The sequence below is a fragment of the Scardinius erythrophthalmus genome (assembly GCF_964197995.2).
Source record: "Scardinius erythrophthalmus genome assembly, chromosome: 7".
NCBI lineage: Eukaryota > Metazoa > Chordata > Actinopteri > Cypriniformes > Leuciscidae > Scardinius > Scardinius erythrophthalmus.
The window spans coordinates 22,721,146-22,746,130 of NC_138227.1; the positions used below are offsets into that span (position 1 = coordinate 22,721,146).

Sequence of the window (24,985 nt, forward strand, 5' to 3'; positions counted from 1 at the left end):
TAACGCACTTATTAATGCAAATGCTTTTAAACCATTCATGCGCGATAATGGCCTACATAAAAGAATGAGCTGCCTGTGAATGTCCTCCACACACACACACACACACACACACACAGATAGACACGCGCCAGTATCAAGTTCTCTTTCGCGGTAGAACGAACAACACACATGTATGCCAAAATGAACACGCTGCCTGTGAATGTCCTGACTGTGACAGACAGAAAGACTCGCGCTAATATCGTGCGTGCGCACAAAACAGCATGACAGAATACAGTTCTCTTTCGAGCTTGAACGAACAATAACACACACAATTATGCCAAAATGTCTTTTTGTCGAGTGTCTTCATAACATAAGAGTAGTCTTATGATGAACATGAAGAGTTGTGATGACTCGTAAAAGAATGAGGCGCGTGTGAGATCCGCGTCTCTGACAGCGGCTGGTCTTTTTTTTCTTTTTCTTTTTTTTTTCTTCTAACATTTAAAATTTTAATAATACAATAAACAAATACAAAATGAAAGTAGAGACAGGCGGCTGGTCTTAAAGGGATAGTACACAGTAGCCACTAATTACATCTGTCGCTAAAGTTATTCTATTTTTTTTTTGCTTTTTTTTTATTATTATTTTTCTTTACCCCTGACATGTATGGTTATATGTACTCTTGTATGTAAATTATGTTTTGTTCTTGTTAAAATGCAAAAAAAAAAAATCTGTCGCTAAAGTTAATCAAAGAACAAAGGGAACAGAGAAAAACACTCACTGCTTTTGACTAAAGAACTTTTTTCTTTAGGCTAATTATCACTAATCTGTGTGTGCATTTCTTTTCCTTGAGAACCAAGCAAGTTGACTCATGAAACCATTTGTTTATATCGCATATCGCAATCGTAATCGCAATATTGACCTCAATTATCGCAATATGACATTTTCCCCAAATCGTGCAGCCCTAGTTTGTAAGAATAAACTCAGCAGGATTAGATGACTAGCAGAGAAACCTTCCCTTGTTTAGATAAGGGCCTGTAAGCAGGAGACCTTAAAGCAGTATAAAGGCTCCTCTGCCCTCCCTCCCTTGTCGCACTTGTTTCACAGACTGTACTGGTGACTTCTGTGTGGCAACTGGGCCTTCTTGCAAGAATAAATACTTTTAAAAGACAATTTGACTTCAGAAATGTCTCTTACACAGTGATGGTTGTTTAATGAATATTTTTGCCACAACAAGACCTTAGAGAGAGAGAGAGAGAGAGAGAGAGAGAGATCAAATGAATGCCAGCACTTCATATAGAGGGGTTTCCTTCTGCTTACAGCAAAAACGGGTGGGGATGCACAAAGCTGGTGCTGAAAACAGCCGGCACCAGCACTGTCGAGCTTGCTTTAAAAAGTCAATTTCCTTGATGTATTGGTGACAAGTTTAAATGTTTTCTCAGCAGTTTGTTTAAATATGTGCTGTGTCCAAGAAAGAGGGGACTACCCAGCTGAGTCTTGGATCTTCCTCATCTAGTTTTATATCTTAGGGGGTTTTACATGCCACTGTCTCCTTTGGCTTGTTCACTAGTGAACCATTCTATGTTAAGGTGCTTTTGAACAATGTGTCTACAAATATCTTCATGAACTGATGTCTTCATGGTCCTCTATTTTATATATACAATACATATATAAATATAAATTATGTCACTTATGTCACTTCAGAGTTCCTACTGCTACTGGCGGTGCAAATGCAACCAGAAAATGTTCCTAGGGGAACCATTAGTTCTAAGGTTCCTAGACCTTCCTAGAACTATCCGGTGCGAAAGCCCCTATCAGTGTCTGTATATTGCATCACTTAAAGGGACAGTTAAAAGAAAAATAACAATTCTGTCATTTACTCACTAGGGATGGGCATAATTAATCGACGATCGATAATCGATCGTTAAGAATTTCGTCGATCACGTTTATTTGTTATCGATTAATCATGCAGGTTGCGTTGCGTAGTGTGAGTCTTGAAGCAATGGAATTGATTTTAGCGCGGAGGTACCTGTGCTGTGCATCCCGGCAACGTCAGTCCCCTCAGAACGGGTGTTTTCGGCGGCTGGACTGGCTGTCACCAGGTTGCGGTCGCATCTGATCCCAGATCATGTCAACATGCTTATCTTTCTCAACAGAAATCAGTGGACTGGTGCAGAAGTTCTATGGGAACTTCATGCATTTTCTCAGATCGGATAGCTATCTGATTTATCAAAACGATTCCATTTACACCCGGTCATATAAATGTGTTTTTGCAAAACGGATATAAATCCAATCTTGAATTCCCGCGCTACATATTTAAATTGTTGCACGTCCGAAAGCAACTGATATGAGCTGCATTTTATTGATCATCAGCGATAATTTCTAAATCAAAGACTGCAACAATATTGTGGCAACAGCCCTGGTAAGATCATTTCGGTTCTTTACTTTTAATGAAGATGATTGTGTGTTGATGAATGACTTTCACTTTGATTTGCGATAGTTTGCACGTTGGCTTGAATAGATGCTCATCTGTGGTGATGCGTGTTCCACTAACGCCGTCATATCTGGCTATAACATGACATATAGCCTAGGCCTATAAAACGCTCTCACATGTTTATTTCTTAGCATTTTTGGGATAAGTCAAATTTACATATGTAGTTTCAACAACCAGATGCATTTACTCTTGTCCAGTTTCGTCTGGAATGCGTCTCAGATCTCCTCCTGAAGTGGTTTGAGCGATCGGGTTTAAATCCGTCTCGAATGCGTTTCGGAGGGCATTTACACCTGGTCTTTTCACGATCGGATAGCTATCCGATCACAGAAAACGGATGAAGTGGCCATGCATGGGTCTCTGTTCATGAACGCCGGCTCGCAGCTGCAGGTTCCGCTGTTTTAGAGCACCGCAGGGCATATCTTCAAGTCTACCGAACGTCCAGTTTCACTGCCACAAGTTGATCTTCTTGTAATAAAGATCTCATCGAGGACAAACAAACTGTATTTTTGTATTTTCATTGCATTTTTAATTTATAAAAAGTTGAAGAAATAATGAATTTCAATATAAAAATATTAATGATTAATCGATAGTCGATCGTTAATTCTCCCGACGATCGACTAAGAAAATTTAATCGAATGCCCATCCCTAGTAACCCTCATGTCATTTCAAACCTGTATGACTTTCTTCTCTGATCCAAAAGGAAGATATTTAAAAAAAGTCTCATTGTTTTTTTGTCTATAGAATGAAAGTCAATGGGGTCCAACGTTGTTTGGACAACAATGTTTTTCAAAATATCCTCTTTTGTTTTCTACAGAAGAAAGTCATCCAGGAGGTAGTTTGGGTGAACTATCCATTTAAGTGGAAAAGTTTGACAAAAAAAAAAAATTGCATCTATCCTCCAATAATAACACACCTCCACCTCTTGCAAGGGTGTTGGTTTAAGAGCTCAAATAAAAGGCATCATTTCACTCTGGCATTCACACCAACATCCTTCCAGGGAACTAAAAGACACAAAGAACAATCATCCATGACAAACGGTAATGGTAAACTATTTTATATAAACAAGTTATATTTTCAAGGTGATGGTTTCAAATCCAGTAATATTGGCTAAATTTGGATGTGTCTTAGTTATTAAATACTACTATTTAGAGTAAAACATTTAAAAATCATATCAATTATATTTTGTAGTTTTCCACATTTATCAATGAGAGAGCTGAATATGGCTTCCAAAATTCGAATTCTACTACTGGTAGTGGCTGTTATGATTACAAGCTATGGTCTTACCAATGCCAACAACGCCACCAGCACAACCAACGGCACAAACAACGGCCCAAACAACGGCACAACCAACGGCCCAAACAACGGCCCAAACAACGGCCCAAACAACGGCACAACCAACGGCACAAACAACGGCACAAACAACGGCACAAACAACGGCCCAAACAACGGCCCAAACAACGGCCCAAACAACGGCCCAACCAACGGCCCAACCAACGGCAAAAACAACGGCACAACCAACGGCCCAAACAACGGCACAACCAACGGCACAACCAACGGCACAACCAACGGCCCAACCAACGGCCCAACCAACGGCCCAAACAACGGCCCAAACAACGGCCCAAACAACGGCCCAACCAACGGCCCAAACAACGGCCCAAACAACGGCCCAAACAACGGCCCAAACAACGGCACAACCAACGGCCCAAACAACGGCACAAACAACGGCCCAAACAACGGCACAACCAACAACGGCCCAAACAACGACGGCACAAACAACGACGGCACAAACAATGGCACAAACAACGACGGCACAAACAACGACGGCACAAACAACGGCACAAACAACGACGGCCCAAACAACGACGGCCCAACCAACGGCCCAACCAACGGCACAACCAACGCCACAACCAACGGCACAAACAACGGCACAAACAACGACGGCCCAAACAACAACGGCACAAACAACGACGGCCCAAACAACGGCACAAACAACAACGGCACAACCAACAACGGCACAAACAACGACGGCACAAACAACGGCACAAACAACAACGGCCCAAACAACGACGGCCCAAACAACGACGGCACAAACAACGACGGCCCAAACAACGACGGCCCAAACAACGGCGGCCCAAACAACGGCCCAACCAACGGCACAACAAACGGCACAACCAACGGCACAAACAACGGCACAAACAACGACGGCCCAAACAACAACGGCACAAACAACAACGGCCCAAACAACGGCACAAACAACGACAGCCCAAACAACGGCACAACCAACGGCACAAACAACGGCACAACCAACAGCACAAGCACTGCAACAAAACCCAGCACTTATATTGCAGCATTTCTTTCACCTATGGGGAGTGTGGGACTGCCTGGACTTCTAATCTACATTATTACCTACACTGCATTTCTTAAACTCTTCCACCAGTCCTGATAATCAACACCAGGGTAGGGTTGCACCAGCCGTTCGTAAGTTCTTTCTTAAATTGTAACGTAAAATCCACACTAGAGGCTTAATAACTACTAGCTAGTTTGTAATTAACTCTGTACTTTATTCCATTGCACCATTTGTTCATAAGGCAGAACGTTGCTAGTAGGTCGTAAGCTCTCCGTAAAGTAATGCGTAGTCACATAATATGACGTTTAGCCTTGATGATCCATCAGCAGCCTTCAAATACGTGAGCAAGTTGTGTTGAAATGCCATGAATTTCAATTTATCCTTCATTCTAACTTCTTTTGCCTAACGTTACTAACGGTAAAAATAAATTTTCTTTAAATACGATAGCCTACTTGATCATTAATAACATAAGTGTTTTTATATGTAAATAACATTCAGAAACTGTATTTGAAATTAAATTAAATGAATAAGGATCAATAAATAAATATTGATACAAAAAACATAAGAAATTACGTTTATTGATTATGACTGATATTTGACGTGCACAACATGGACCGATGCACACAGCAGCGGGCTGTTTAGGACGGGTTTGTGCTAAAGAGCCGCTAACAAAGTAATCTTTTCACATAATGTTTCTCTTAAAACGTAAGCGAGTGTAAATGTCAGCATTATCATACATGTCTAAAGAACTGAAGTCTGTCAGGTAAAAGAAGAGCTTATTGATGCAGTTCAGTCTGTCTAATATTTTATTCTAACCGCTACTCCTGATCGGAGGCTGCCCTAAATATTTAGTTTATACATAGAGTTACGCTTCAACTAAGTTTAATGGTGCAACGCAAAAATATTTAGAAGTGTTTAAGTCGTAACTTAGTGTCCATTTACGTCAAAACTAGGCTAAGTTGTAACTTACGCACAGTTGGTGCAACCGGCCCCAGGAGTTGAAATTACTTGTTTTTCAAACAGCTAAAACCTAGATGTTTTGCAAATAATTACTGCTCTGATAAATACTTCCACACAATACAAAATCTAGAAACACATGTATGATTATATAAAGAATTCAAATAAAGAATAAACACTTTAGTTGGCACTTTTAAAAATTACCTTGAACATTCAGAATGGTTAAGGATAGGTGTATATTATTAAGAGGTATATGTATGTGTCATATATAATGTATATAATATCATGTAATGACATACTACAGAGTGACATCAATAATCAAATAATGAAAGTTGCTTTTCTGCTTTTCTGTGTACTTATGCAAAGCTTATTAAAGACTGTTTGATTCTTCAAATATGCACATATGACTTGTGTAATCCTTAAAGAAAGAGAACAAACATGACAAACAGGATAAAGGAGAATACAGGAGGAGTGAAACCAAAAGAGCATAAATCAAAAATAAAGCTCTTACCTGCGGGCAATGTAGTAAAATACAGGATTGCCATTCTTAGATGTTCCAGCTTGGTAAAAGATGTTGAGGGTCTTTAAAGCTTTAAATTCCTCCTTCTCATGGACTTGATGCCTGAAAAACAAGAAGATTTTTTTTTTTTTTTTTTTTCAGATCATAAATTAGGGCTGCTAATTTATTAAAAGCATAATTTTTTAAAATTGTTAGACAATTATGTATTTATATACTGTATTTTCTATGTATTTTTTAAAAAGCCACAACAGAATATAAAGTAATAAATGATAAATTATATTTAAGTAAAATTACATTTGATCTACAGCCTTTTTTAAATCCATATATTATTTATAAATAAACAATATAAGGAAAAATACAAACAAATATATAGAGATAAATAGGTACTATAATTTCCAGACAGAGAAAATGTCAGAATCACACCAGCAAAAACATACTGTTAACTAGAAAGCTCAGTTTATATGACAATCTTTACTCTGGCTATATTTGGGTAAAAACTGAAGAGAAGAAAAAAGAAACACTAGCTTTTGGCAAAAGCAAGAACAGTCACCTTGTCATAAACTCCTCAAACTTTGAGCTGGTGAGGTTGAGGCTGGACCAGTGTGTGTCAGCAACTGGTTTATGTTCAGGGGGACCCAGGTACGCCAGGAGGGTGGCCATCTTGTCAAATGGTCTACGACCCACTGCCTTGTGGTCCCTATGGTTTAAAGTTTGATTACAACTTTTGTATCTGTATTAAGACATTACATATTTTTCCATATTCAAAACTATTTTACATTTACTGTGGAAAAAGGACAAAGATTGTATCTATATGGGTTAGTTACAAAACAACCCGGATGAAGGATACAGTCCTTGTGTACCTTGTAACTTGACATGACATTCTTTGTATATCTAGAAGCTATCTTACCTGTTGCTGGAAAGGTATTGGCCAATTCTTTCCTGGTTGTTCCATAACAGACGGTGCAGGGCAAGCACGTTGCCGTCACTGATAAAAGACAAACTATGGTTCACGGAGTCACTCGGCGGAGAATCAGATGCAATATCCAAGAAGAACCTGCCAAAACAAAAATTTGCCATTTTGAAGCCCAAGGGTCAAGAAGTTTTTGAGAAGCAAATGGGTTTAAAACATTGCGTTTCAAGACCAAATAAAATCACAACTGGAGTTATGACTTTAGTACGTATCTTCAGGTTTTAAGGCCACATATATGCTTGCATACCCCTAAATGTGGCAAAAGTTACTTTAAGCAAATATGCATAATTAAAATGTAAAGTTTTTCTCTTCCAGGTTAAAGTATCAAAAGTATCTAGCACAAATATAGTCCAATTAAGTGCTCTCTGAAAATACAGTTACAACACATGCCTCTAAATAGCTACTAAAAGCATATATTGGTTCATTACAACGACAATTTTAATTATGTAAATTAGTGTTCAGAAGCTTTTTTAAACCATAAAGAGATAAAGAAAAAACGGGTAGTTACGATACATATTGTGAGAAACAATCAAACCTTCTGGCTGCATCAAAGTTGCTTTTCACAAAATCATTAAAGGGCCGCATATGCTCTTCTTTTGTAAAGAGGACATGATTAGCAATGCTCTGGAGAATCTAGAGAAAAAACAAACAAAAAAAAAACACTGTGGCTGAAATGTAGAAATACAAATTTTGCTATTAACTGGGTGTGGTATAAATCAACAATAAATCTTGCCAGTCATCAGATGATGAAAATGAAAGATCTGTATGAATCTGGCATAACTTTACTCACACTTACCTTAGACATGAGTTTGAGGCCACGCTCGATGCGAGGTGGGGGTTTCTTGTCTAGGATGCCCGCCTCATACGGTGATACGATAGCTGGGTTAATGAAGCGCAAGAACATGGCACTTCCTACTGCACCAATACTGTTCTGAGGAAACCGCTGGCTGACCACCTGCACAAACGGATGGAGGAAAGCAAGAGGAAACACAGTTGAGTGCCGGAAGGATGAATCGTAGAAAAATTACAGGCACAAGTCAAATTCTTTTTGATATATTGTTGATAATTTAATACATCATGATCATTTTTATTTAAAAATAACAAATAGAAAAGAAAACTAATCTTTTCAATCGGTTTACAAATCAGGAAAGGATATAATGAAGAACAAAATGTGTGAATGAAAGAAGGGAAAAATTATTTATACATGTCATGTAAAACAGGCTCTATAAGAAAGAAAAGTGTCATGAGACTTGACACTAAACAGTGTTTGTACAGTCGAACTAATAATTAGACGTCAGACTTGTACATGTAAATAGACAGTACTAATGAACATTACCACGATCACATTACTACACAGTAAACAATCCCTTACGAACCAAAATAAATGTTTGCAGAACAATGTGTGACAGAGGATACACACCCTTATATACAAAACTCAACTGAGTACAATGTGTGTCTGCAGTTTCACCGCACCTATAATACAAATCTTTTGTAGAGGACTGAATTATTACTACTAAGGCTGGGTATCGTTCAAAAATGTTCAATATCGATACAGATACCATGACTTCGATACCAGTTCCTGAACAATACTTTTTGCGCTGTCGATTTGATGAAATCCGTTTTAACAAGATTACGTTTTAATAAGTTTTATTTTTTCAGTTTGTTGACTTTTTTTTTCCAGACTCAATGACTCATATAGGCCACTGGTGGGCAGAATATATGCCGCGTGTCGCGCCCAAGCACACAGTATAGTGCGCGCTCACCTATAGAGAGAAATGCACCTTACATTTGGATTACATAATCAGAGAGTATTTGTTTTCGATATGAATTGGTTAGTTTGAAAGTAGACATTTCAAGCTTTCTATATGCCTATTTCTCATGTCTGTGAGGTAAGTAGCCTGCTGAGTTTCGGTTAATTTATGTGACGCGCTCCAGTTCTTCTTACAGTCGAAGACAGAGCCACTGTCAAGTGCTTCATCAGATTTGCTGTGTTGCCGGTCTTGGCAGCAATTATTTTTGTCGCAAATATTGCATCACGCGCTGTTGACATCGAGCCTGGTGAAATGTAGCCACACTTTTGATCTTTTCTAGATCTTTTACATCTATGGGGGTTGGGATGCTTACACACTACAGCCTCAGGTGAGAGGTCACTGGGAGTAACCGGCGTAAACTAGTGTTTTTCCTTGATGCCTCGCCACAGCCAATCATGCTGTGTGCTTATTGGCTCACTGACATTGACAAGATTAACCCTTTAGTTATCGAAATTTGGTACCAAACGACAAGACATGAAACTCAATGGTAGCGAGGCAATTCGGTGTCTAAAAAGTAACAAACTCCATACCCAGCCCTAATTACTACTAATTATACTGAGACTTAAAATAGGCTACGAAGGGTCTCAGCTTATGATAATATTTTCTAAGTCAATCACTGATCAGAAGAAACCTCTCATGTGTAAATTTGCAAAATCTAATTATCATCAAGGGAATAAACTTATTCTTTGTGTATCATTTTAAGATAATCAACAAACTGACAATTATTGAATGTGTTTACATGCACCAATTTTACACTTGGTAATTTTAAAATATCATGTATACACATTTTCCTTGTGCTTTTTAAAAATATATATTTTTATGGTCTTTAAAAAAAGACCATTAAAATGTAACATGCTTTATAACATCATGGTCATGTGGTGAAGGTCCCAGCAAATGCCAAAGAGAAAGGAAATGAGAAAAATACAAACAGACAGCAAATTAAAAGGTGGGAATTAGACATTTTACACACATTATTATACATGCATATGCACCAATGGTTTCTCAAAGTGAAAACATGCACAACCATTGACTTGAATACGACCCATATAGAGCACATGACAGAAGCCAGAGTAGCGCCAACATGTTCATCAGATCGTATTTAACGCATGCAAATCACTTAACACCTTCATTAAAAGTTTTCCAAGAAAGACAAGATTCTTCCAGAAGACAAAATACAGATTCATAATGTTTTCTCATTTAAAGTATGTACGCTCTGAGAAGGTAGACCAAGTCAGTACCAGGCTCCAGGACTGCATATATGTAGATATTGCAGTCTTCATGTTAGAATAGACCTTAAACCCTCACAAAGAAACAGTCTTCTGCTTTACCGCAAGACATAGAAAAGCTGAACTGATCCCACCTACCCGCCATCACTGACCCAGTCCACAACGGTAAAAAAAAAAAAGGTTGGTCCAAAGCAGTACAATTATTTTGTTTATCTCTGCATTTTCCCCACTATGTTGAGTTGAAAATGGACGTGTCTTCGTAAGAAAACCATGTTTACACAGGTGTTTCTGAACATGTTCTGGCGAGAAAACAACTCAAAACCATGAAAAAAAAAATCATAATATATAAAATAATATATTGAAAAGCAACACGTTGCATTTATGGTATGAAGAAACCCAAACTAATAATAAATGGCAGCTAAAGAAAAAATTAAATGCTAAAACACTTACGGATTTTTTGTTTTCCTTTTTTTCTTTAACAGTGGCTTTATTCAGAAGGGAGTGGCAAGTAGCCTACAGGGCAGAGATGAGCACAGAGAGGTCACAGCAGCTACACAACTGTACTCAGCACAGCCACAGTGCATACAGACACAATGAAGGAGCAGACAACACAACCACTGCCTTCCTAACATCTGATCTACCAACAGTTTCATTCATTTCAGGGATTAAGAAACACCGGCTGATGCTTTCCAAGCAGAACGTAAAGCAAAGGCTGCAAAGATACTACAGTGGAGAAGGGAGAGTGAGCTTTCGGCCCAAGCAAACAAAGTATGAATACATAAAGAGCGTGGAGATATTAGCGGAAATGAAAGACCAGAATAGGTGTCAATGAGGATATAAGTGGACCGTGCAGAAGATAAAAGGAAGTGTGTAGCAGGAGTGATGGATGTAGCTCATTTGGTACGGCGAGTTATCGATATTTTCATTCTGTTATCCCAGAAAGGAAAGACTGTATGTTTTAAATGTGTGTATCTACTAAATGGAAACCTTTAGGAGCTCACTAGCATAGAGATGACCTCCAATCTCTAGATGCCACAAAACTATCCTTTTGATTTAATGGGGACTTACTGAGCCAAACATCACAACCCGATCCTCGTGATTACAAACAAGACAAGAAAGGCCATGAAAGGAAACGCCAAGAAAGGAAAAGAAACTACATGTAATTAGGAAAGAGATAAAGAGAAGGTGTTTTCGTCATTCAGTGCTTTCTTTTCTGTTTAAAAAACAAGTGTATGGATCACTGTCCACAAGATGGTGCCCTTGACAGAGTATCTGAGATGTGGGACTTTCGCAGGAAAACTAAAAAGAAGTTACACTACCAGCTACATAAACACCTCCCTCAATTTTCATAATGAAAAAAAAAAAAAAAAAAAAAAAATATTTTTGTACACTCAAGTAGAAGCAACTTAAAATGTGGGCTGGATACATAGTAAAAGAGTATATCAATGTAGAAATGTTAACTTCAATGCCAAAGTCATTTGTGTGAAGTGTGATATATCTATACGGTTTATTGCAGCTGGGAGATTTGTGATTTGTACCTGCTCATGACATTTAAACTATCACAATGCATCTGCAAGCAATGTTAAAATATGTTTGCTTTCCAAAATGAATCTGTAATGTCTGTTGTTGCATGTAGAGCAAGGCAAATGATTCAGGAGACCTTTAATGCCATTTAAAATCATACTCTGATACATTAAACTTTAATGCAGATACTGGAAGTAGAATCATCCACCATAAAATGTAATTAGTTTAAAGTCAGTATTAAGAACAGATCGTAATGATTTAACAGTAAACTTTTTTTGCACTTTGAATGCCACAGTCCCACACTTCTTTAAAACATGTCCAAAGAAAACTTACCAACCCCAAACTTTTTGAATGGCAGTGTATCTGAGGAAAACAATCTAATAAAACAAACAAAAAAAACGTTCTTATATATTCGTTCACAGGCAGGCAGAGCAGTAGTGCAAGAGGGGATAAGAGCAGTTTCTCTTGTTAGAAGTGACTGGAAGACTGATCAGTGGATGCCCAAGCATGAAAGACAGCCTCAATGCAGTCATTCAGAGGATGCAGTAACAGTGGTAAAAAAAGAAAGAAAGTAAAGCAGACTGGCATTAGGCAGTGAGCATACCTGATACAGACAGTGGCACACACTGCGCAGCTGTGGAGGAAACTCGCTTGAAGAGTTGATGATGGCCAGGAAGAAGCGGTCTGTGATTTGCAGCAGGTTCTTCTGGTTCTCCTCTAGGTTCTCCGCTGGTTCGAGCCTAAAGAGAAGACAGAAAAGTTAAAAAATTCTGAAGAATGACGACGATAAAAAACCCTCTGTACTTTGAAGAGTTTTTAAAGGTACAGCATGAAGAACTTCATCAAAAGTGAAATGAAAGAATGGCCTGAATAAACCGTGTCAACAATATGAGATTAACTAGGTAAACATGCCTGGTGGGGTCCACTTCAAAACTGATCTGCTGCCACTCTGGAGTGGTGATGATTCCTTTCAACAGCGGTTCCAGAAGCTTCTGTAGATATGCAGCTCCATACACCTGCAAACAGGGGGCCAGGCTTTAAGTGCATATACACTATTGTTCAAAAGTTTGGGGCCATTAAGAATTTTTTTGTTGCTATTACGCATCTTCAGAAAGAGTACAGAATCTCCTGATCAAAACACAGGCGAAGAAGATATCAGCGATAAAGACAGCAATACCCTACGTAAGCATATGCATATGTAAAATATGCATAGGCTGACAAAGAAAAAATGTTTCAACAACGTCAAACAACATTTGATTTAACAATGTATTAGAAAATGATGAAATTAACAGCAATTAAGATTAATGTATAAGTATTGTTAGCTAATAGTTCATGTTAACTAATGAAACATTATAAAGTGTTACCAATTTGCATTAAATGCATTTAATTGATTAAAAGTGACATTTATAATGTCACAAAAGATTACTATTTCAAGTAAATGCTGAAGTTTCAATTTATCAAAGAATCCTGTAAAAAAAGGAGCATGCGTTCCATAAAAATATTAGTTATTTAGTAAATATTAGTTGCAGCGCAACTGTTTTCATCATTGATGATAATAAGAAATGTTTCTTGAGCACCAAATCAAAATATTAGAATGATTTTATACAATTACAAAACTGTTATTTTAAATTGCAATTACTATTTCAAAATATTGCATTTGACTGTATTTTTGATCAAGGAAATGCAGCCTTAGTGAGCACAAGAAACTTTCAATTACATAAAAAAACCTTCCTGAACCCAAGCATTTGAACGGTAGTACAAATCACCATATTATCAGGTCAAATAAATATTTGAGTCTCTCTTTGGAATATTTTGGCAAAGACATTGAAGACTGAAGATGTTCTATGACTGCCACTGTTTCACGTTACCTTAAAGCAAAAGGTCATAATCTTGCTGGCTAGGCTGTTTCCTCTGAAGAGGGTCTGCATAGAGTCGGCCAGCTCCACCTCTTTTGAGAACATATTCCATAGCAGCTGATACAGCAGATGGCGAGAGTCGAACAGTGTCACCAACACCCTGGCCAGCTCATCCTGAAAACCATCAGAACATTGAGCACAACAGCTCTCCAATGACCAACAATACACCCAGTGTCTCTTAGTGAGCAAAACAGTGTTAAAGGGATAGTTTAAAAGCTATTTGACTTTTATCTTTTACAGAACAAAAGAAGATATTGTGAAGATAACTGGGAACCAAACAACAATGGACCACGTTGAGTTCTTGAGTTTTGAGTTCTCAAAATATCTTCTTTTATGGTCCACAAAAGAAAGTTAGTCAAACAGTTTTGGAATTACATGAGGGTGAGGAAATGATAAGGGTGAGTAAATTATTTTTTGGTGAACTATAATTGTGTGGCCATTTCATAATAGCATGCAAAAATACAAAACTACATAAAAAACAATTCACAACGAAATTTAATTATTGTATCAACTTTGTTTTTATATATTTGTATGAATTTTTCAGCATCTAAACCCTAGCTGAGTAAGGAAAAAAAAGATGATCAAACCATGATATTTCTAACTCAACATGATAGAGTTTATAAACCTTTAAAACCTTTTAACTGTTCTTATTTTGTCAAAACTGTAAAGTTAAACAGAGTTGTTAATATCTCTCACCCATTGAGAGCAAGGGACCACATTGGCCAGTGCCATGGCTATAGGCAGTTCGCCCTGATCTCCCATCATGGTGACCAGCTCAACAAGTCTCTCAAAGCGGTCTGCAAGCACCGTCTCTGCGAGTGTGTCGAACTCCGTCCCTTGCTGGAGGATCTTAGTGAGCACCTCCATAAACGTAGCCCGTGTCTGCAGGTCCTTATGGTACCCTAGACCTGTTCAGAGATATCAGAATCCTTTTCTTCTTCACTCATAACGACTCACCAATTACAGTAAGAATCAATAATAATGTAAGTGCTTCTCACCAATGGAGTGCATGAGGCCGCTGTCCACATTGGCGTTGAGCAGGTTAGACATGGCCAGCACTGTGCAGTGCCGCAAAGATGCCAGTCGTCTAGACATGCCACGTTTCCGCCCTGCCACCTGCTGGCCGTCTTCCTCGACCTCGCTGCAGTCATTCAACAGGTTCATGAACAGTGTGAAGTATCTAAAGGAGAAAGAGAAGAGATGACTGCCCAGAAAACAGACCTTAAAGAGGCCATATTAACCCACCCCCCTAACTTATTTTTCACATTTTTTACATTGTTGCAGCAGCATAATAGGTCCTCTTTGAAGGACAAAACTAAAGAGTTGAATGAATGATCCTACTTGAGGAAGAGCTGAGATTTGGCCTCCATGAGCTCAACGCCATCACCCTCCTCAGGCTGCAGGGGAAGACCAGCTAACAGTGAAACCACTGCCTCCATACTCGCTTGGTCCAGATCCCTGTACGACATGTTTGAATAAACACAGAATAAGAAAAGAACATGCAATTGGCAAAACCACAGGTTTTAAGAAACTAAACATTTAATAAATGCTATGAAACTGCAAAGGCGATATACCGGGTCAGACATTTGATGTCATCGTCCGCTGCTTGATTGGAGGTTCCCATCACCCAGTCTGTTAGGTACTCCACCATTTTATTTCTGAGAAAAGCAACAAAGTTAAACAATCCATAACCGCATGATTCACAAACGAAATGATCACAACAAATCAAAAGATGACAATAATGTTTTTTTTTATGTGAAAAAACAGAGATAGTGAGAAAATGCAAACCAGAGATGGATGAAAATAAAACTTATTACAAAAACAAATTGAAAAGAATACTTTTTTGTTAAGCAATGATGCATTTAAAAAAGAAAAAGAAAAAAATGGCTTCTGAAAATCGTCTTTTTCCTTCACAGGAATAAATTAACATAGATAACAGTTATTTTAAATTGTAATAATGTTTCACAATATTACTGTTCTTACAGTATTTTTGATTATATAAATGCAGCCTTGGTGATCATAAAAATATTTATTTCAAAAACATTGAAAAAATACTATTCCATTTTTGGACAGTATAGTGTAAATTTACCTGAATTTCATCTCTTGGCAGAAGGAGAGGTCGTCCCTGCGTTCCATCATCACCTCCACTAGCTGACACAGCTTGGTTTTAATCTGAATGGCATGGACAACATTCCCTAAAATGCGCACATACCTAAGAACGAGATCGAGATCGAGATCGAGAGAGAGAGAGAGAGAGAGAGAGAGAGAGAGAGAGAGAGAGAGAGAGAGAGAGAGAGAGAGAGAGAGAGAGAGAGAGAGAGAGAGAGAGAGAGAGAGAGAGAGAGAGAGAGAGATCGAGAGAGAGAGAGAGAGAGAGAGAGAGAAATCTTCAAATACTCTTTTCATCAAAACACCAACAATCCATGCAAATCCAGAGCTGATATTAAAACTAACAGCTATGAATAAGAGTATATGAAGGGGTAAAGTCTTACCTAACCAGGTTGAGCATCATGGTCTCAATGCTGGCTTGACCGAGATGCTCTGAGCTTCCTTCAGTGTGACTGTCAAGCAAGTTCTTCATGATGGCGATGGTCTGCTCTACAAATAGTGTGTTCATGTCTGTAATGGGAACCTGGAGAAGAAAATAATTTAATTCAATTAAATCCAATTTTTTTGTGTAAATCATTCGTAAAGGCGTTCTGAAGTAAATGTTCGGACTCACGAAAATGTTCGTATTTTCAAAATGTTAGTTGGTACGACAGAAATTTACACCTGCTCCCTACCACGTCTAAATGGTGCGTAAAACATTTGAACGTTCTGCGTGCTAATTTAGTCAAACTGATGACATTTGATGCACTATGTACAACAATAATATTTCACAAGTTGATTTGCCCTGTCTTTTTTTTTTCTTTTTTTTTTTTACTGTTCAACCTTGGGTAATAGGCAGCACTCGTCACTGTCACTTTTTACTCAGCCGTCCAATCACAGTGGAGGAGGGGCGGGACAAATACTACACGACCTATCATTCTACTTGTACAAGACTGAACAACAACGGAGAAGTTAATCTTGCTGTTTACTGCATTTTTATATTCAGTAATATTCTTCAAAATTAGATAGTAGTAACACATTACTGCCGTGGATATTCTGTATCATAGCAACCAAAATATCTGGCTGTTTTATGAAGAGCACCAGGCATTTTTTAGCTGGCTAAAAATGCTTTGGTGGACACACGATAATTTAATATTTATTGCTAGGCATATGGCCAATTAGTCTTTTTAGCATTTATGCAATATACTGGAGCCAAACCTGAGAAGGAAGTTCAGAAGATTCCACCGTGTTCCTGGACACGCAATTTGCTTAGTTGTAACTCATGGCCAGGAATTATGCGAATTATTAATGAGCATGAACGCACACCCTATTTCCGAATGTTTGGAATTCATTCATATACACACACGTTTAACTACCGAATCTGTGTTATACGAAGCAATTGTGAATCCGGAAGAGAGTTTTCATAAAGGTCCATTTTATGCGCAAATTACTTCGAATTTGCTCGTATATTTACGAAAGTTTCATCAATTAGGCCCATTGTTTTAAAGCAGCTTTACAGATGTATGTTTATCTGTGATCAGAGGTGACTTTCCAAGTAATGTCCAAACGGCAATGGACAGATAATACAAATCATTTTTGTATTTTGTCAGTTTGATAACATGTATTCATTTAGGCAGAAACAATGAGCTCATTAAAGCAATTATTACAAGTTGTGATAGTAATGACTACAATATTAAGAAAATTTAGCAGTTGTGTTTGTTGATTCAGAGATGATGCTGATAATATTACATCAAATTAACAGTAACAAACATTTTCTGGTTCGATGCATGTCAGAACATTCTAGATTAAATAGATCAGAGTGCTGAGTGGACGGTATTTAAAAAGACTGCATAGTCTGGATTGATTTGACAACAAAGGTTTCCTGCCACCTTGTGTCCAAAACTATGCATGACTGGATTTTAGGGAAGGCATTTGAATGCTGGTTAAGTTTAGTAATGTGTTGTATCTATTGTTAGAATAGCCAGTTTACTGAATTAAAAAAAAGTAGCATTAATTTAGGAGAATTTTAGCGATGTGAAGTTTTCACGACAATTAGTGATTTTGTTGTACTGATTTTACATTCATTTAATGTATTTAGTAAATATGATAAAATCAAAGAATATAGTCAGTAAAATCAGTATCAAATAATATAAATACTTTAAATAAATTATTTAATACTAAATATTACATTTATTATTTCATTGATAAATCTTTCTCCTTTTTTACTTCAATGTTAACAATTTCTTTGTTAGACTGATCTTTATATTCTGAGCATGTTCTAACATGATATCTAATCCTATGTCATAGCTAGCATCTCTTACCGGACCCTGGGTGTCAAAAAACCGTCCGATGCTGTTGCGTAGCTTGTTGAAGAGCATGGGGTAGAGAGCTGGACTGAGCTCCAGTCCAACAAGGTCTTTGACGTTGGTGCGAATCTGCATGCCCACCTTCTCATGTGTACAGACCATCAGAGCCAGCAGACGCTCTAGAAACCTGTTAAGAGACGTCTCGCTGTTCACCTCACAAGAGCCCATGGAGATCATGGAGCCCTTGCGTTCGGTCAGGGGGCCCATGGGAGGGCTGTAGGTGCCTAGGCTAGGGGTGCTGCGCTGCTGGAGACAAACCCCTCCAAGGGCACACAAGAAACCTGTCATGTTGATCCACTCCTGAGGACAGAGAGAAAACATTTAGCAGGGGGGTGGGGAACTATATAACTGACTGATCAGTCTAGTTTTAACTACCTGTCCATCTTCCACTTTGTTTTTCGGGTGGTTGAGTATCTGTTTAGTAGCCTGCTCCCATTTTGCGTGTGTGTCTTCCCATGCCTAATATTGAAAAATATTTAAAAAATGTAGTCAACTAAAGATAAGAGAGAAGTTGAGAAAGAGCTACAATAAAAATAAAAATCTGAAACACGCATATGTAGACACACACAATGATATCCTCACCTCTATGTTTCCAGCTGTTGGGTGCTTTATCCTTCTTAACAGTGCCATCACTCTCTTTTGAAGTGTGTTGCGTCCTGAATGCACAAATTAACATATAGTTTAAGGGCCGTTTTATTTTGCAATGAGACCAAGAACCCATGCCATGAAATCAAACATTTTTAAAGGGGTGGTTAATTATGATTTCACTTTTTTAACTTTAGTTAGTGTGTAATATTGCTGTTTGAGCATAAACAACATCTGCAAAGTTGCAATGCTCAAAGTTCAAAGCAAAGGGAGATATTTGCTTTTAAAGAAATTCCTTTTTAAGGACTACAACAAACGGCTGGTAGGGACTACACAAGCTTCCTCCCGGGTTAGTGACATCACAAACCCTAGAATTTACATAAACCCCGCCCCCTGAACACGATTTATAGATTAGCAAGACAGAATATGCTAATCAATGACTAAAAGATAACTACACATAAGCTACATAACTTTATCAGCTAACCATTTATCAGCTAACCAAATGTCCTGTTGCTTCTACATGTTGTCACTCCTTCTTGAGTCTCTCCATCTTTCTGACTTCGGTTTGAACATAAAAGGCTGAACGTTTTTGAAATTTTGCTCCGCAAAAGTCGCTCCTGTGCTGGGAGCAGCAGCTCATTTGCATTTAAAGGAACAGACACAAAACGGTGCGTTTTTGCTCACTAAAAATTGACAATTTTAACATGCTATATTAAAAATATCTGTGGAGTATTTTGAGCTAAAACTTCACATACACACTCTGGGGACATCAAAGACTTATTTTACATCTTGTGAAAAGGGCATTGTACCACCCCTTTAAAACAATTGAATGATTCATTGTTCCCATATCAGCATCAAAGGCTATATTTGTGACAATAAATAAAATAAAAATCACACCATGAAATAAATAATGTTTATTTTGCCATATCAGTATGAAATGCTAAATCATGATCATTTACTTAATTAGCCATATCAGTATGAAACGCCTTGTTCAAAAAAAATTATTTAGTCACATCAGTATCAAATGCTTTATTCAAAAATAAATAAATAAATAATTGTCTTTTTATCTTTCAATGATCTTCCGTAGCATTTGATAGAAAATCAGTAAAAAATAGAAAAAATAAAAAGTAACTTTTTTTTTTCCTTTACAGAACCTTCACAAGGAGTCCATGTTCACCTCAGTGGTACTCAACCTTAGCTGAATTTTGGTGGAAAGATTATAGTGTCCCACAAGTTTAAAGCTGGCAGTCTGATTCCATGTTACATAGACGGTTAACCACTAACCTGTAGCCATCATATTGCTGACGGAGGCGAGCTCTATGAAGGTGTTGTAGTTGGGCAGGACCGTGTGCACGGGCAGCTCGTCCACACTGCAGCGGATGTCCGCCTCCTCACAGAGATGCCGGAAGCAGGACATGGCCACCAGCACAGCCTCTGCGTCAGGGCTCCACAGGAAGGTGTAGAGACACACCTCCAGCTTGGTCTGAGCCTGTTTGCTGATGGGGATGAGACTGCCCTGTGTGGCACACTCCTGCAGACCAACAGAGCAAATAATGAGCTCATTTCATCTGGGTGGACAATTTTCACAGAATTCAGGATGAATTTTTATTTTCAGATAGATTTCGGTATCAAATTTTGATTTAAAAACATTATTAATGCAGATTTACTGGTAATATTCCGAAAATGTTATATTACAAAAATAAATGACTGCCCAAAAAGTCTGCTTCTACAAAAGGCGACTTTCTATGAAATAATGTTCAAACATCACATTTTATGCGTAAAGACTTAACTAATAATTCTGAAATAAAGAGCACAGAACCACGGGTTAAAAATCAACCTGATATCAGTCATGATTATCTCAGATGAAAACGGTTTACCTTGTTCTTTAAGAGAAACTTGTTCCTGCATATGAGAATCTCCCTGAGCCACTTTAGTATCTCTGTACTGTTGATCATCTGATGTCCAATCAGCTTCTTACAGATCAGAAATAAAACCTGAGAGCTGAGAGGAGAATAAGGAGAATATAGTAAGATAATCTTTCCACTCGCCAACTCAACAACTTCAACCAACCTTAACAACATGCCCACCTGATGTCCCAGAAGGTCTCAATGGGTGCGTCAGGGTTCCACAGCTCAATGGTTTCTGGCTGATGTAAGACCAGCAATGCCTGGGGGAGGATGAGCAAATCACTTGTTTTAATAAAAATTCTCAACTATAAGGGTTCAGAGTAGCAGTGTTATTTTAGTATTATTTATATACTAATACAGTATTTATTCATATTTTTCATTAAAGTTTTAGTCATTTTGTTATGTGCTTTTGTCATTTTTAATAGTTTAACATATATTATAATGCAATAAAGTAATATAATAACGTAATATTAATGTAATAAAGTAATACTAACGTAATAAAGTTGTATTAACGTTACTGTTCGTTTAAGGAGGCGAACATTTAAGTTACATTTAACGTCCACCTCCTCCTTCCCTGAACTTGAACTTTGTTACGGTTACGTTTGATCACCAAATATTGTATGGTGGAGAAAATGCTGTATTACTGTTACGACAAATAAAGCTCTCTCTGATTATGCTACATTAACCGCTTGACAAAATAGTGTTGTCTGATCTACCTTTTTGGGTACAAACATGGATTCAAACCGTGTTGAGCTATACAACGATTCTTTTTCTGTCGATAAAGGTATCCAAACAGTTGCTCACCTCTCTAATAAAACACAAAGTATATTATAGAGTCTTTAGTGTTTCCATGGTTTCTATGGAAGTAAAACTGGAAATCATGAGTAGCGAGGATTTGACAACTGTAAAATTGGCAAAATGACTTAACCGGTAAATACACAAATATGCAGTTCACACTAGCAACGGCGTTCCAGCTTTTTACCAGAAAGAGACAATTCACACATCAGCTCCAAAATACCAGTAAATTTTGTAATGTCAGTCATCAGAAGTGATCTATAAACGCCGTGCCGTTGTCTTCATCTGCCCGCATGAGGAGAAGCACTTTAGTTTCACTATCTGACAACATTTTTTGATAGGCGCGCATAATAGTACCCAACTGCAGAGCCACAGCGCTGATGAATGGAAAAGAAGGCTGGGTCTCGAGTGCGACACGTTGAAAAAGCTTGCGAGATGTGGCGCAAAGGTCAAAGGTGATTGTCTAGCGTATATTTAAATAGAATAACTATTCAAAAGCTTACTGTAAACAGCGATGAGTAATCACGTCATCTCCATAAGAACTTTACCATTGGCCCAAAGCAGACTTCTTACGTGCTCATACTGGTAATCTTCATTCCACGTCCACACAGAAAACATTACCGGAAATTTATACAATTTTCAGTGATAAACCTAGCCTGGCAAGCCAGACCCACATCAAGATGTTAGGCCTGGCAACTCACCATAGACACAGCTCAATCCGAGGGGCGGGATAAACGGCTGTCTTTCAAATTCCCTCTGCACGCAATAGGACAGTGCTTCAACCAACCAGAGCGTTTTCCCAACAGCGGAGCAAACGTTAGTTGATAGATTCAACTTTTGAATCTGGCCGGCAAAACTACGAACACATCTTCCTTTGTAAGAATGACTTAAGTGCCATTCTTTGCTCTTTTCTCAAAGAAAAACTCCAAGTCCTCCAGAGTCGCGGCCAAAGCCAATTCGAAAGACTGTTCTCCAGCAGCAGCCGCCATTCTTTGTTTTCAAGTAGCAGGGAACCGTCGCAACTCTGTCGTCATTATGTTAAGCCCGCCCCGCCTACTCTATACACGATGTGATTGGCCTGACCCAATTTAGGTTTTTCCAGCACGAAAGTCAATGAAGAGTTGCTAGACTACCCCGGCTGCAAAATACATTTTGCTGCCGCTAGGGTGCGTCTAGATTTCTAGGCTATGATAAACCAATCCTTACAATAACTGTTCTGTTAATAAACCTCTGTCGATCTGACTATCCATGGGTGGGGATACAAAAATGTGGAAATATAATCTGTAGTTTTCACGAAAGCCCTGGAGCTGTCAATAGTCGTACTTTTGGTGACAAATAAATGGAAATTTCTGAATGAGAACGACTAAGCATTGTTAATTTATATTATACTGACACCGTAACAATACTAATACATCGCATAGTAGTGAGGGACACTATGCATAAAAGATGGAAAGAGGTACAAATAAGAGGTACAAAGAAACAAACAGTCATACCTCCATGGCTTCCTGGGAATGCTCAGCACTGTGTGTGAGAGGAACCAGCTGGACCAGACCTTTGATGAGCTCAGCTGTGCTGTTCTGGATCTCTTGACCAGGTTTCCCTGGGTTCTGATGGTGTGAAAATGCAATTAGTGAAGTCAAATTTGATCAGAATCATCCTTAAACAACAACTCTGTGCTAAGTTTACATGTAGACACACTATTTTATCCAAAAATCACAATTCATATCAAATCATGTAATGGAAGGAGTGTGAAAAACGAGAAAGATTTTTCAACGAAAAAAATTATCTTAAAATAATAATAAAAATAAAGAATAATTAATCCACATGTAAAAACTAATCTGGATAATCCAGGATTTAAACAAATCAGAAAACATTTAGCCTAGAAAACACAAACACTGTTTGATTAGAGCTTCTTATGAGGATTAAAGGAGCAACAGGTCTAAGGTCACGTGCTTAGCTGTTCTGACATTAAAATACTTTCTCCAATCCTAGCGTAATATGCGGAGACATATGCTGATACAAAAGGTGACTCATAATAATATTAACAAAATCTAACTGATTATTTAATCCATATTATTGCCCTGTACTCACATGCAGCATTAGTTTGGGGTCAGCGTGAATGAGTTTGACCAGCGCCAGCAGCAGAGAACGCGAATCAAGGTCTGTGGACCTCTCTTTGAACTTTAAACTAGTTGTCATTTTCTCTTTAAATGTCAGACTCTGCAAGAAAAACACATGCTATTTATACATAATGAACTGTATGGATGATAATGTGTCAGTGTATAGAATTGTCTTACTGGTGTCATCCTCAGAGGTGGATGGGCACTGAGACTCTGAATCACTCGGCCCAGTGTGTCTGCAAACATGGTGCGCAGTTCTCCTGAGTAGCAGTAGATGGCGTCAATCTTCGGCCACCAGTCCAGGTGAGACTAGCAGGAACATGAAATATTAATCATCAATGAACAGCAAAATTAAAGCAATTAAAGCACACTTCTGTAGTGAGACGATGCTGTTCTCCACTGAATGCGATTTCATTGTGAAAGTTTTAATAAGGCATTATTACTGATGGTTCCCAAACATTATTATTTAAAAAAAAAAGTATACTTTGGTTTTTACGCCTAAGTGAGGGTCTACATGCCCTCATATATGCAAATTTCGTCACCAGAATAGTATGCGCATACTGCATGCGTGCTACATGATTTTTGTACTTTGAAAGGCTGTGTTTGACTGTATGCATATGCTAGCATACGTGTAAAAAAAAAAAATAATAATAATAATAATAATTTTATATATATATTTATCTGATCACAAATTACATTAATTTTTTCATTTACATATTTAAATATGATAATAATAATAATTTACATCATATACTTTTGCATCATTTAACAGTAAACTTTTACTTAAGCTGTTGGAAATTGTCAACTCTCATTACAAATGAATGACTTTAGAGCACCGCAAATCATGGTCAATGTGAACGGCCATAAAGAAATCATACTTACATTGGTGATAATTTTGTGCAGGGAGTTGACCAGGACGAAATGGAAGGTAGGAGGAGAAGTCGAGGCCAGACATACCTAGTAAAGAAATTAATTTATAAAAAAAATATCTCTGTGAAAATATTACAACATAGATGTGGCAATGATTTTACAACAAACCATCGAGAAAATCATGCACCTTGAGTATAGCTGTTAACACTCTGTACTTTTAATAGCACCAACCGAACCTACCGAGTACCGATTCACATTAAATCAATCAGTGCCAAATTTCGGTACCTGATAACGCATCTGGGAGCAAGAGTAAGAATATTTAAATACGAATCCTTAATGTTCTCAGGTCTCTGTGTGAATGAGTGGCGCAGACGCACGGTTTCATTTACCACACACACACACACACACACTGAAGCACGCGTGACGCTCGCTGTGTTTTTCAGCCTCTGCAGTCTCACTATATGAGAACATGAATGCATTTCCAGACAGAGCCGCTCACACAGTCACAGAAGT

General features: G+C 38.0%; 2 protein-coding genes across 5 annotated transcripts in view; one reads left to right on the forward strand and one right to left on the reverse strand.

Moving 5' to 3' along the window:
* The window catches only part of nf1a (neurofibromin 1a), an 84,908-nt gene that overhangs the window by 45,677 nt on the left and 14,246 nt on the right, over nt 1-24,985 (reverse strand). For 3 of the 4 annotated variants that reach the window (XM_081370964.1, XM_081370961.1, XM_081370963.1), the window contains exons 11-35: nt 24,485-24,559; nt 23,780-23,911; nt 23,574-23,702; nt 22,976-23,089; nt 20,868-20,947; nt 20,658-20,781; nt 20,065-20,311; nt 18,778-18,851; nt 18,571-18,654; nt 18,151-18,495; nt 16,234-16,373; nt 15,831-15,953; nt 15,316-15,399; nt 15,083-15,199; nt 14,740-14,921; nt 14,438-14,649; nt 13,694-13,855; nt 12,738-12,841; nt 12,430-12,565; nt 10,752-10,814; nt 8,061-8,219; nt 7,800-7,897; nt 7,202-7,348; nt 6,845-6,991; nt 6,286-6,396 (exon numbers count right to left, since the gene is read on the reverse strand). In XM_081370964.1, the coding sequence (XP_081227090.1) occupies nt 6,286-6,396; nt 6,845-6,991; nt 7,202-7,348; nt 7,800-7,897; nt 8,061-8,219; nt 10,752-10,814; nt 12,430-12,565; nt 12,738-12,841; nt 13,694-13,855; nt 14,438-14,649; nt 14,740-14,921; nt 15,083-15,199; nt 15,316-15,399; nt 15,831-15,953; nt 16,234-16,373; nt 18,151-18,495; nt 18,571-18,654; nt 18,778-18,851; nt 20,065-20,311; nt 20,658-20,781; nt 20,868-20,947; nt 22,976-23,089; nt 23,574-23,702; nt 23,780-23,911; nt 24,485-24,559 (3,389 nt within the window). The remainder of the gene's footprint in view (nt 1-6,285; nt 6,397-6,844; nt 6,992-7,201; nt 7,349-7,799; nt 7,898-8,060; nt 8,220-10,751; nt 10,815-12,429; nt 12,566-12,737; nt 12,842-13,693; nt 13,856-14,437; nt 14,650-14,739; nt 14,922-15,082; nt 15,200-15,315; nt 15,400-15,830; nt 15,954-16,233; nt 16,374-18,150; nt 18,496-18,570; nt 18,655-18,777; nt 18,852-20,064; nt 20,312-20,657; nt 20,782-20,867; nt 20,948-22,975; nt 23,090-23,573; nt 23,703-23,779; nt 23,912-24,484; nt 24,560-24,985) is intronic. The other variant, XM_081370962.1, reaches the window with a different exon arrangement.
* On the forward strand, nt 3,461-5,259 carry omgb (oligodendrocyte myelin glycoprotein b). The gene is made up of 2 exons (XM_081370755.1): nt 3,461-3,507; nt 3,659-5,259. The coding sequence occupies exon 2, from the start codon at nt 3,675-3,677 to the stop codon at nt 4,911-4,913; it is 1,239 nt and encodes a 412-aa protein (XP_081226881.1). The 5' UTR covers nt 3,461-3,507; nt 3,659-3,674; the 3' UTR covers nt 4,914-5,259.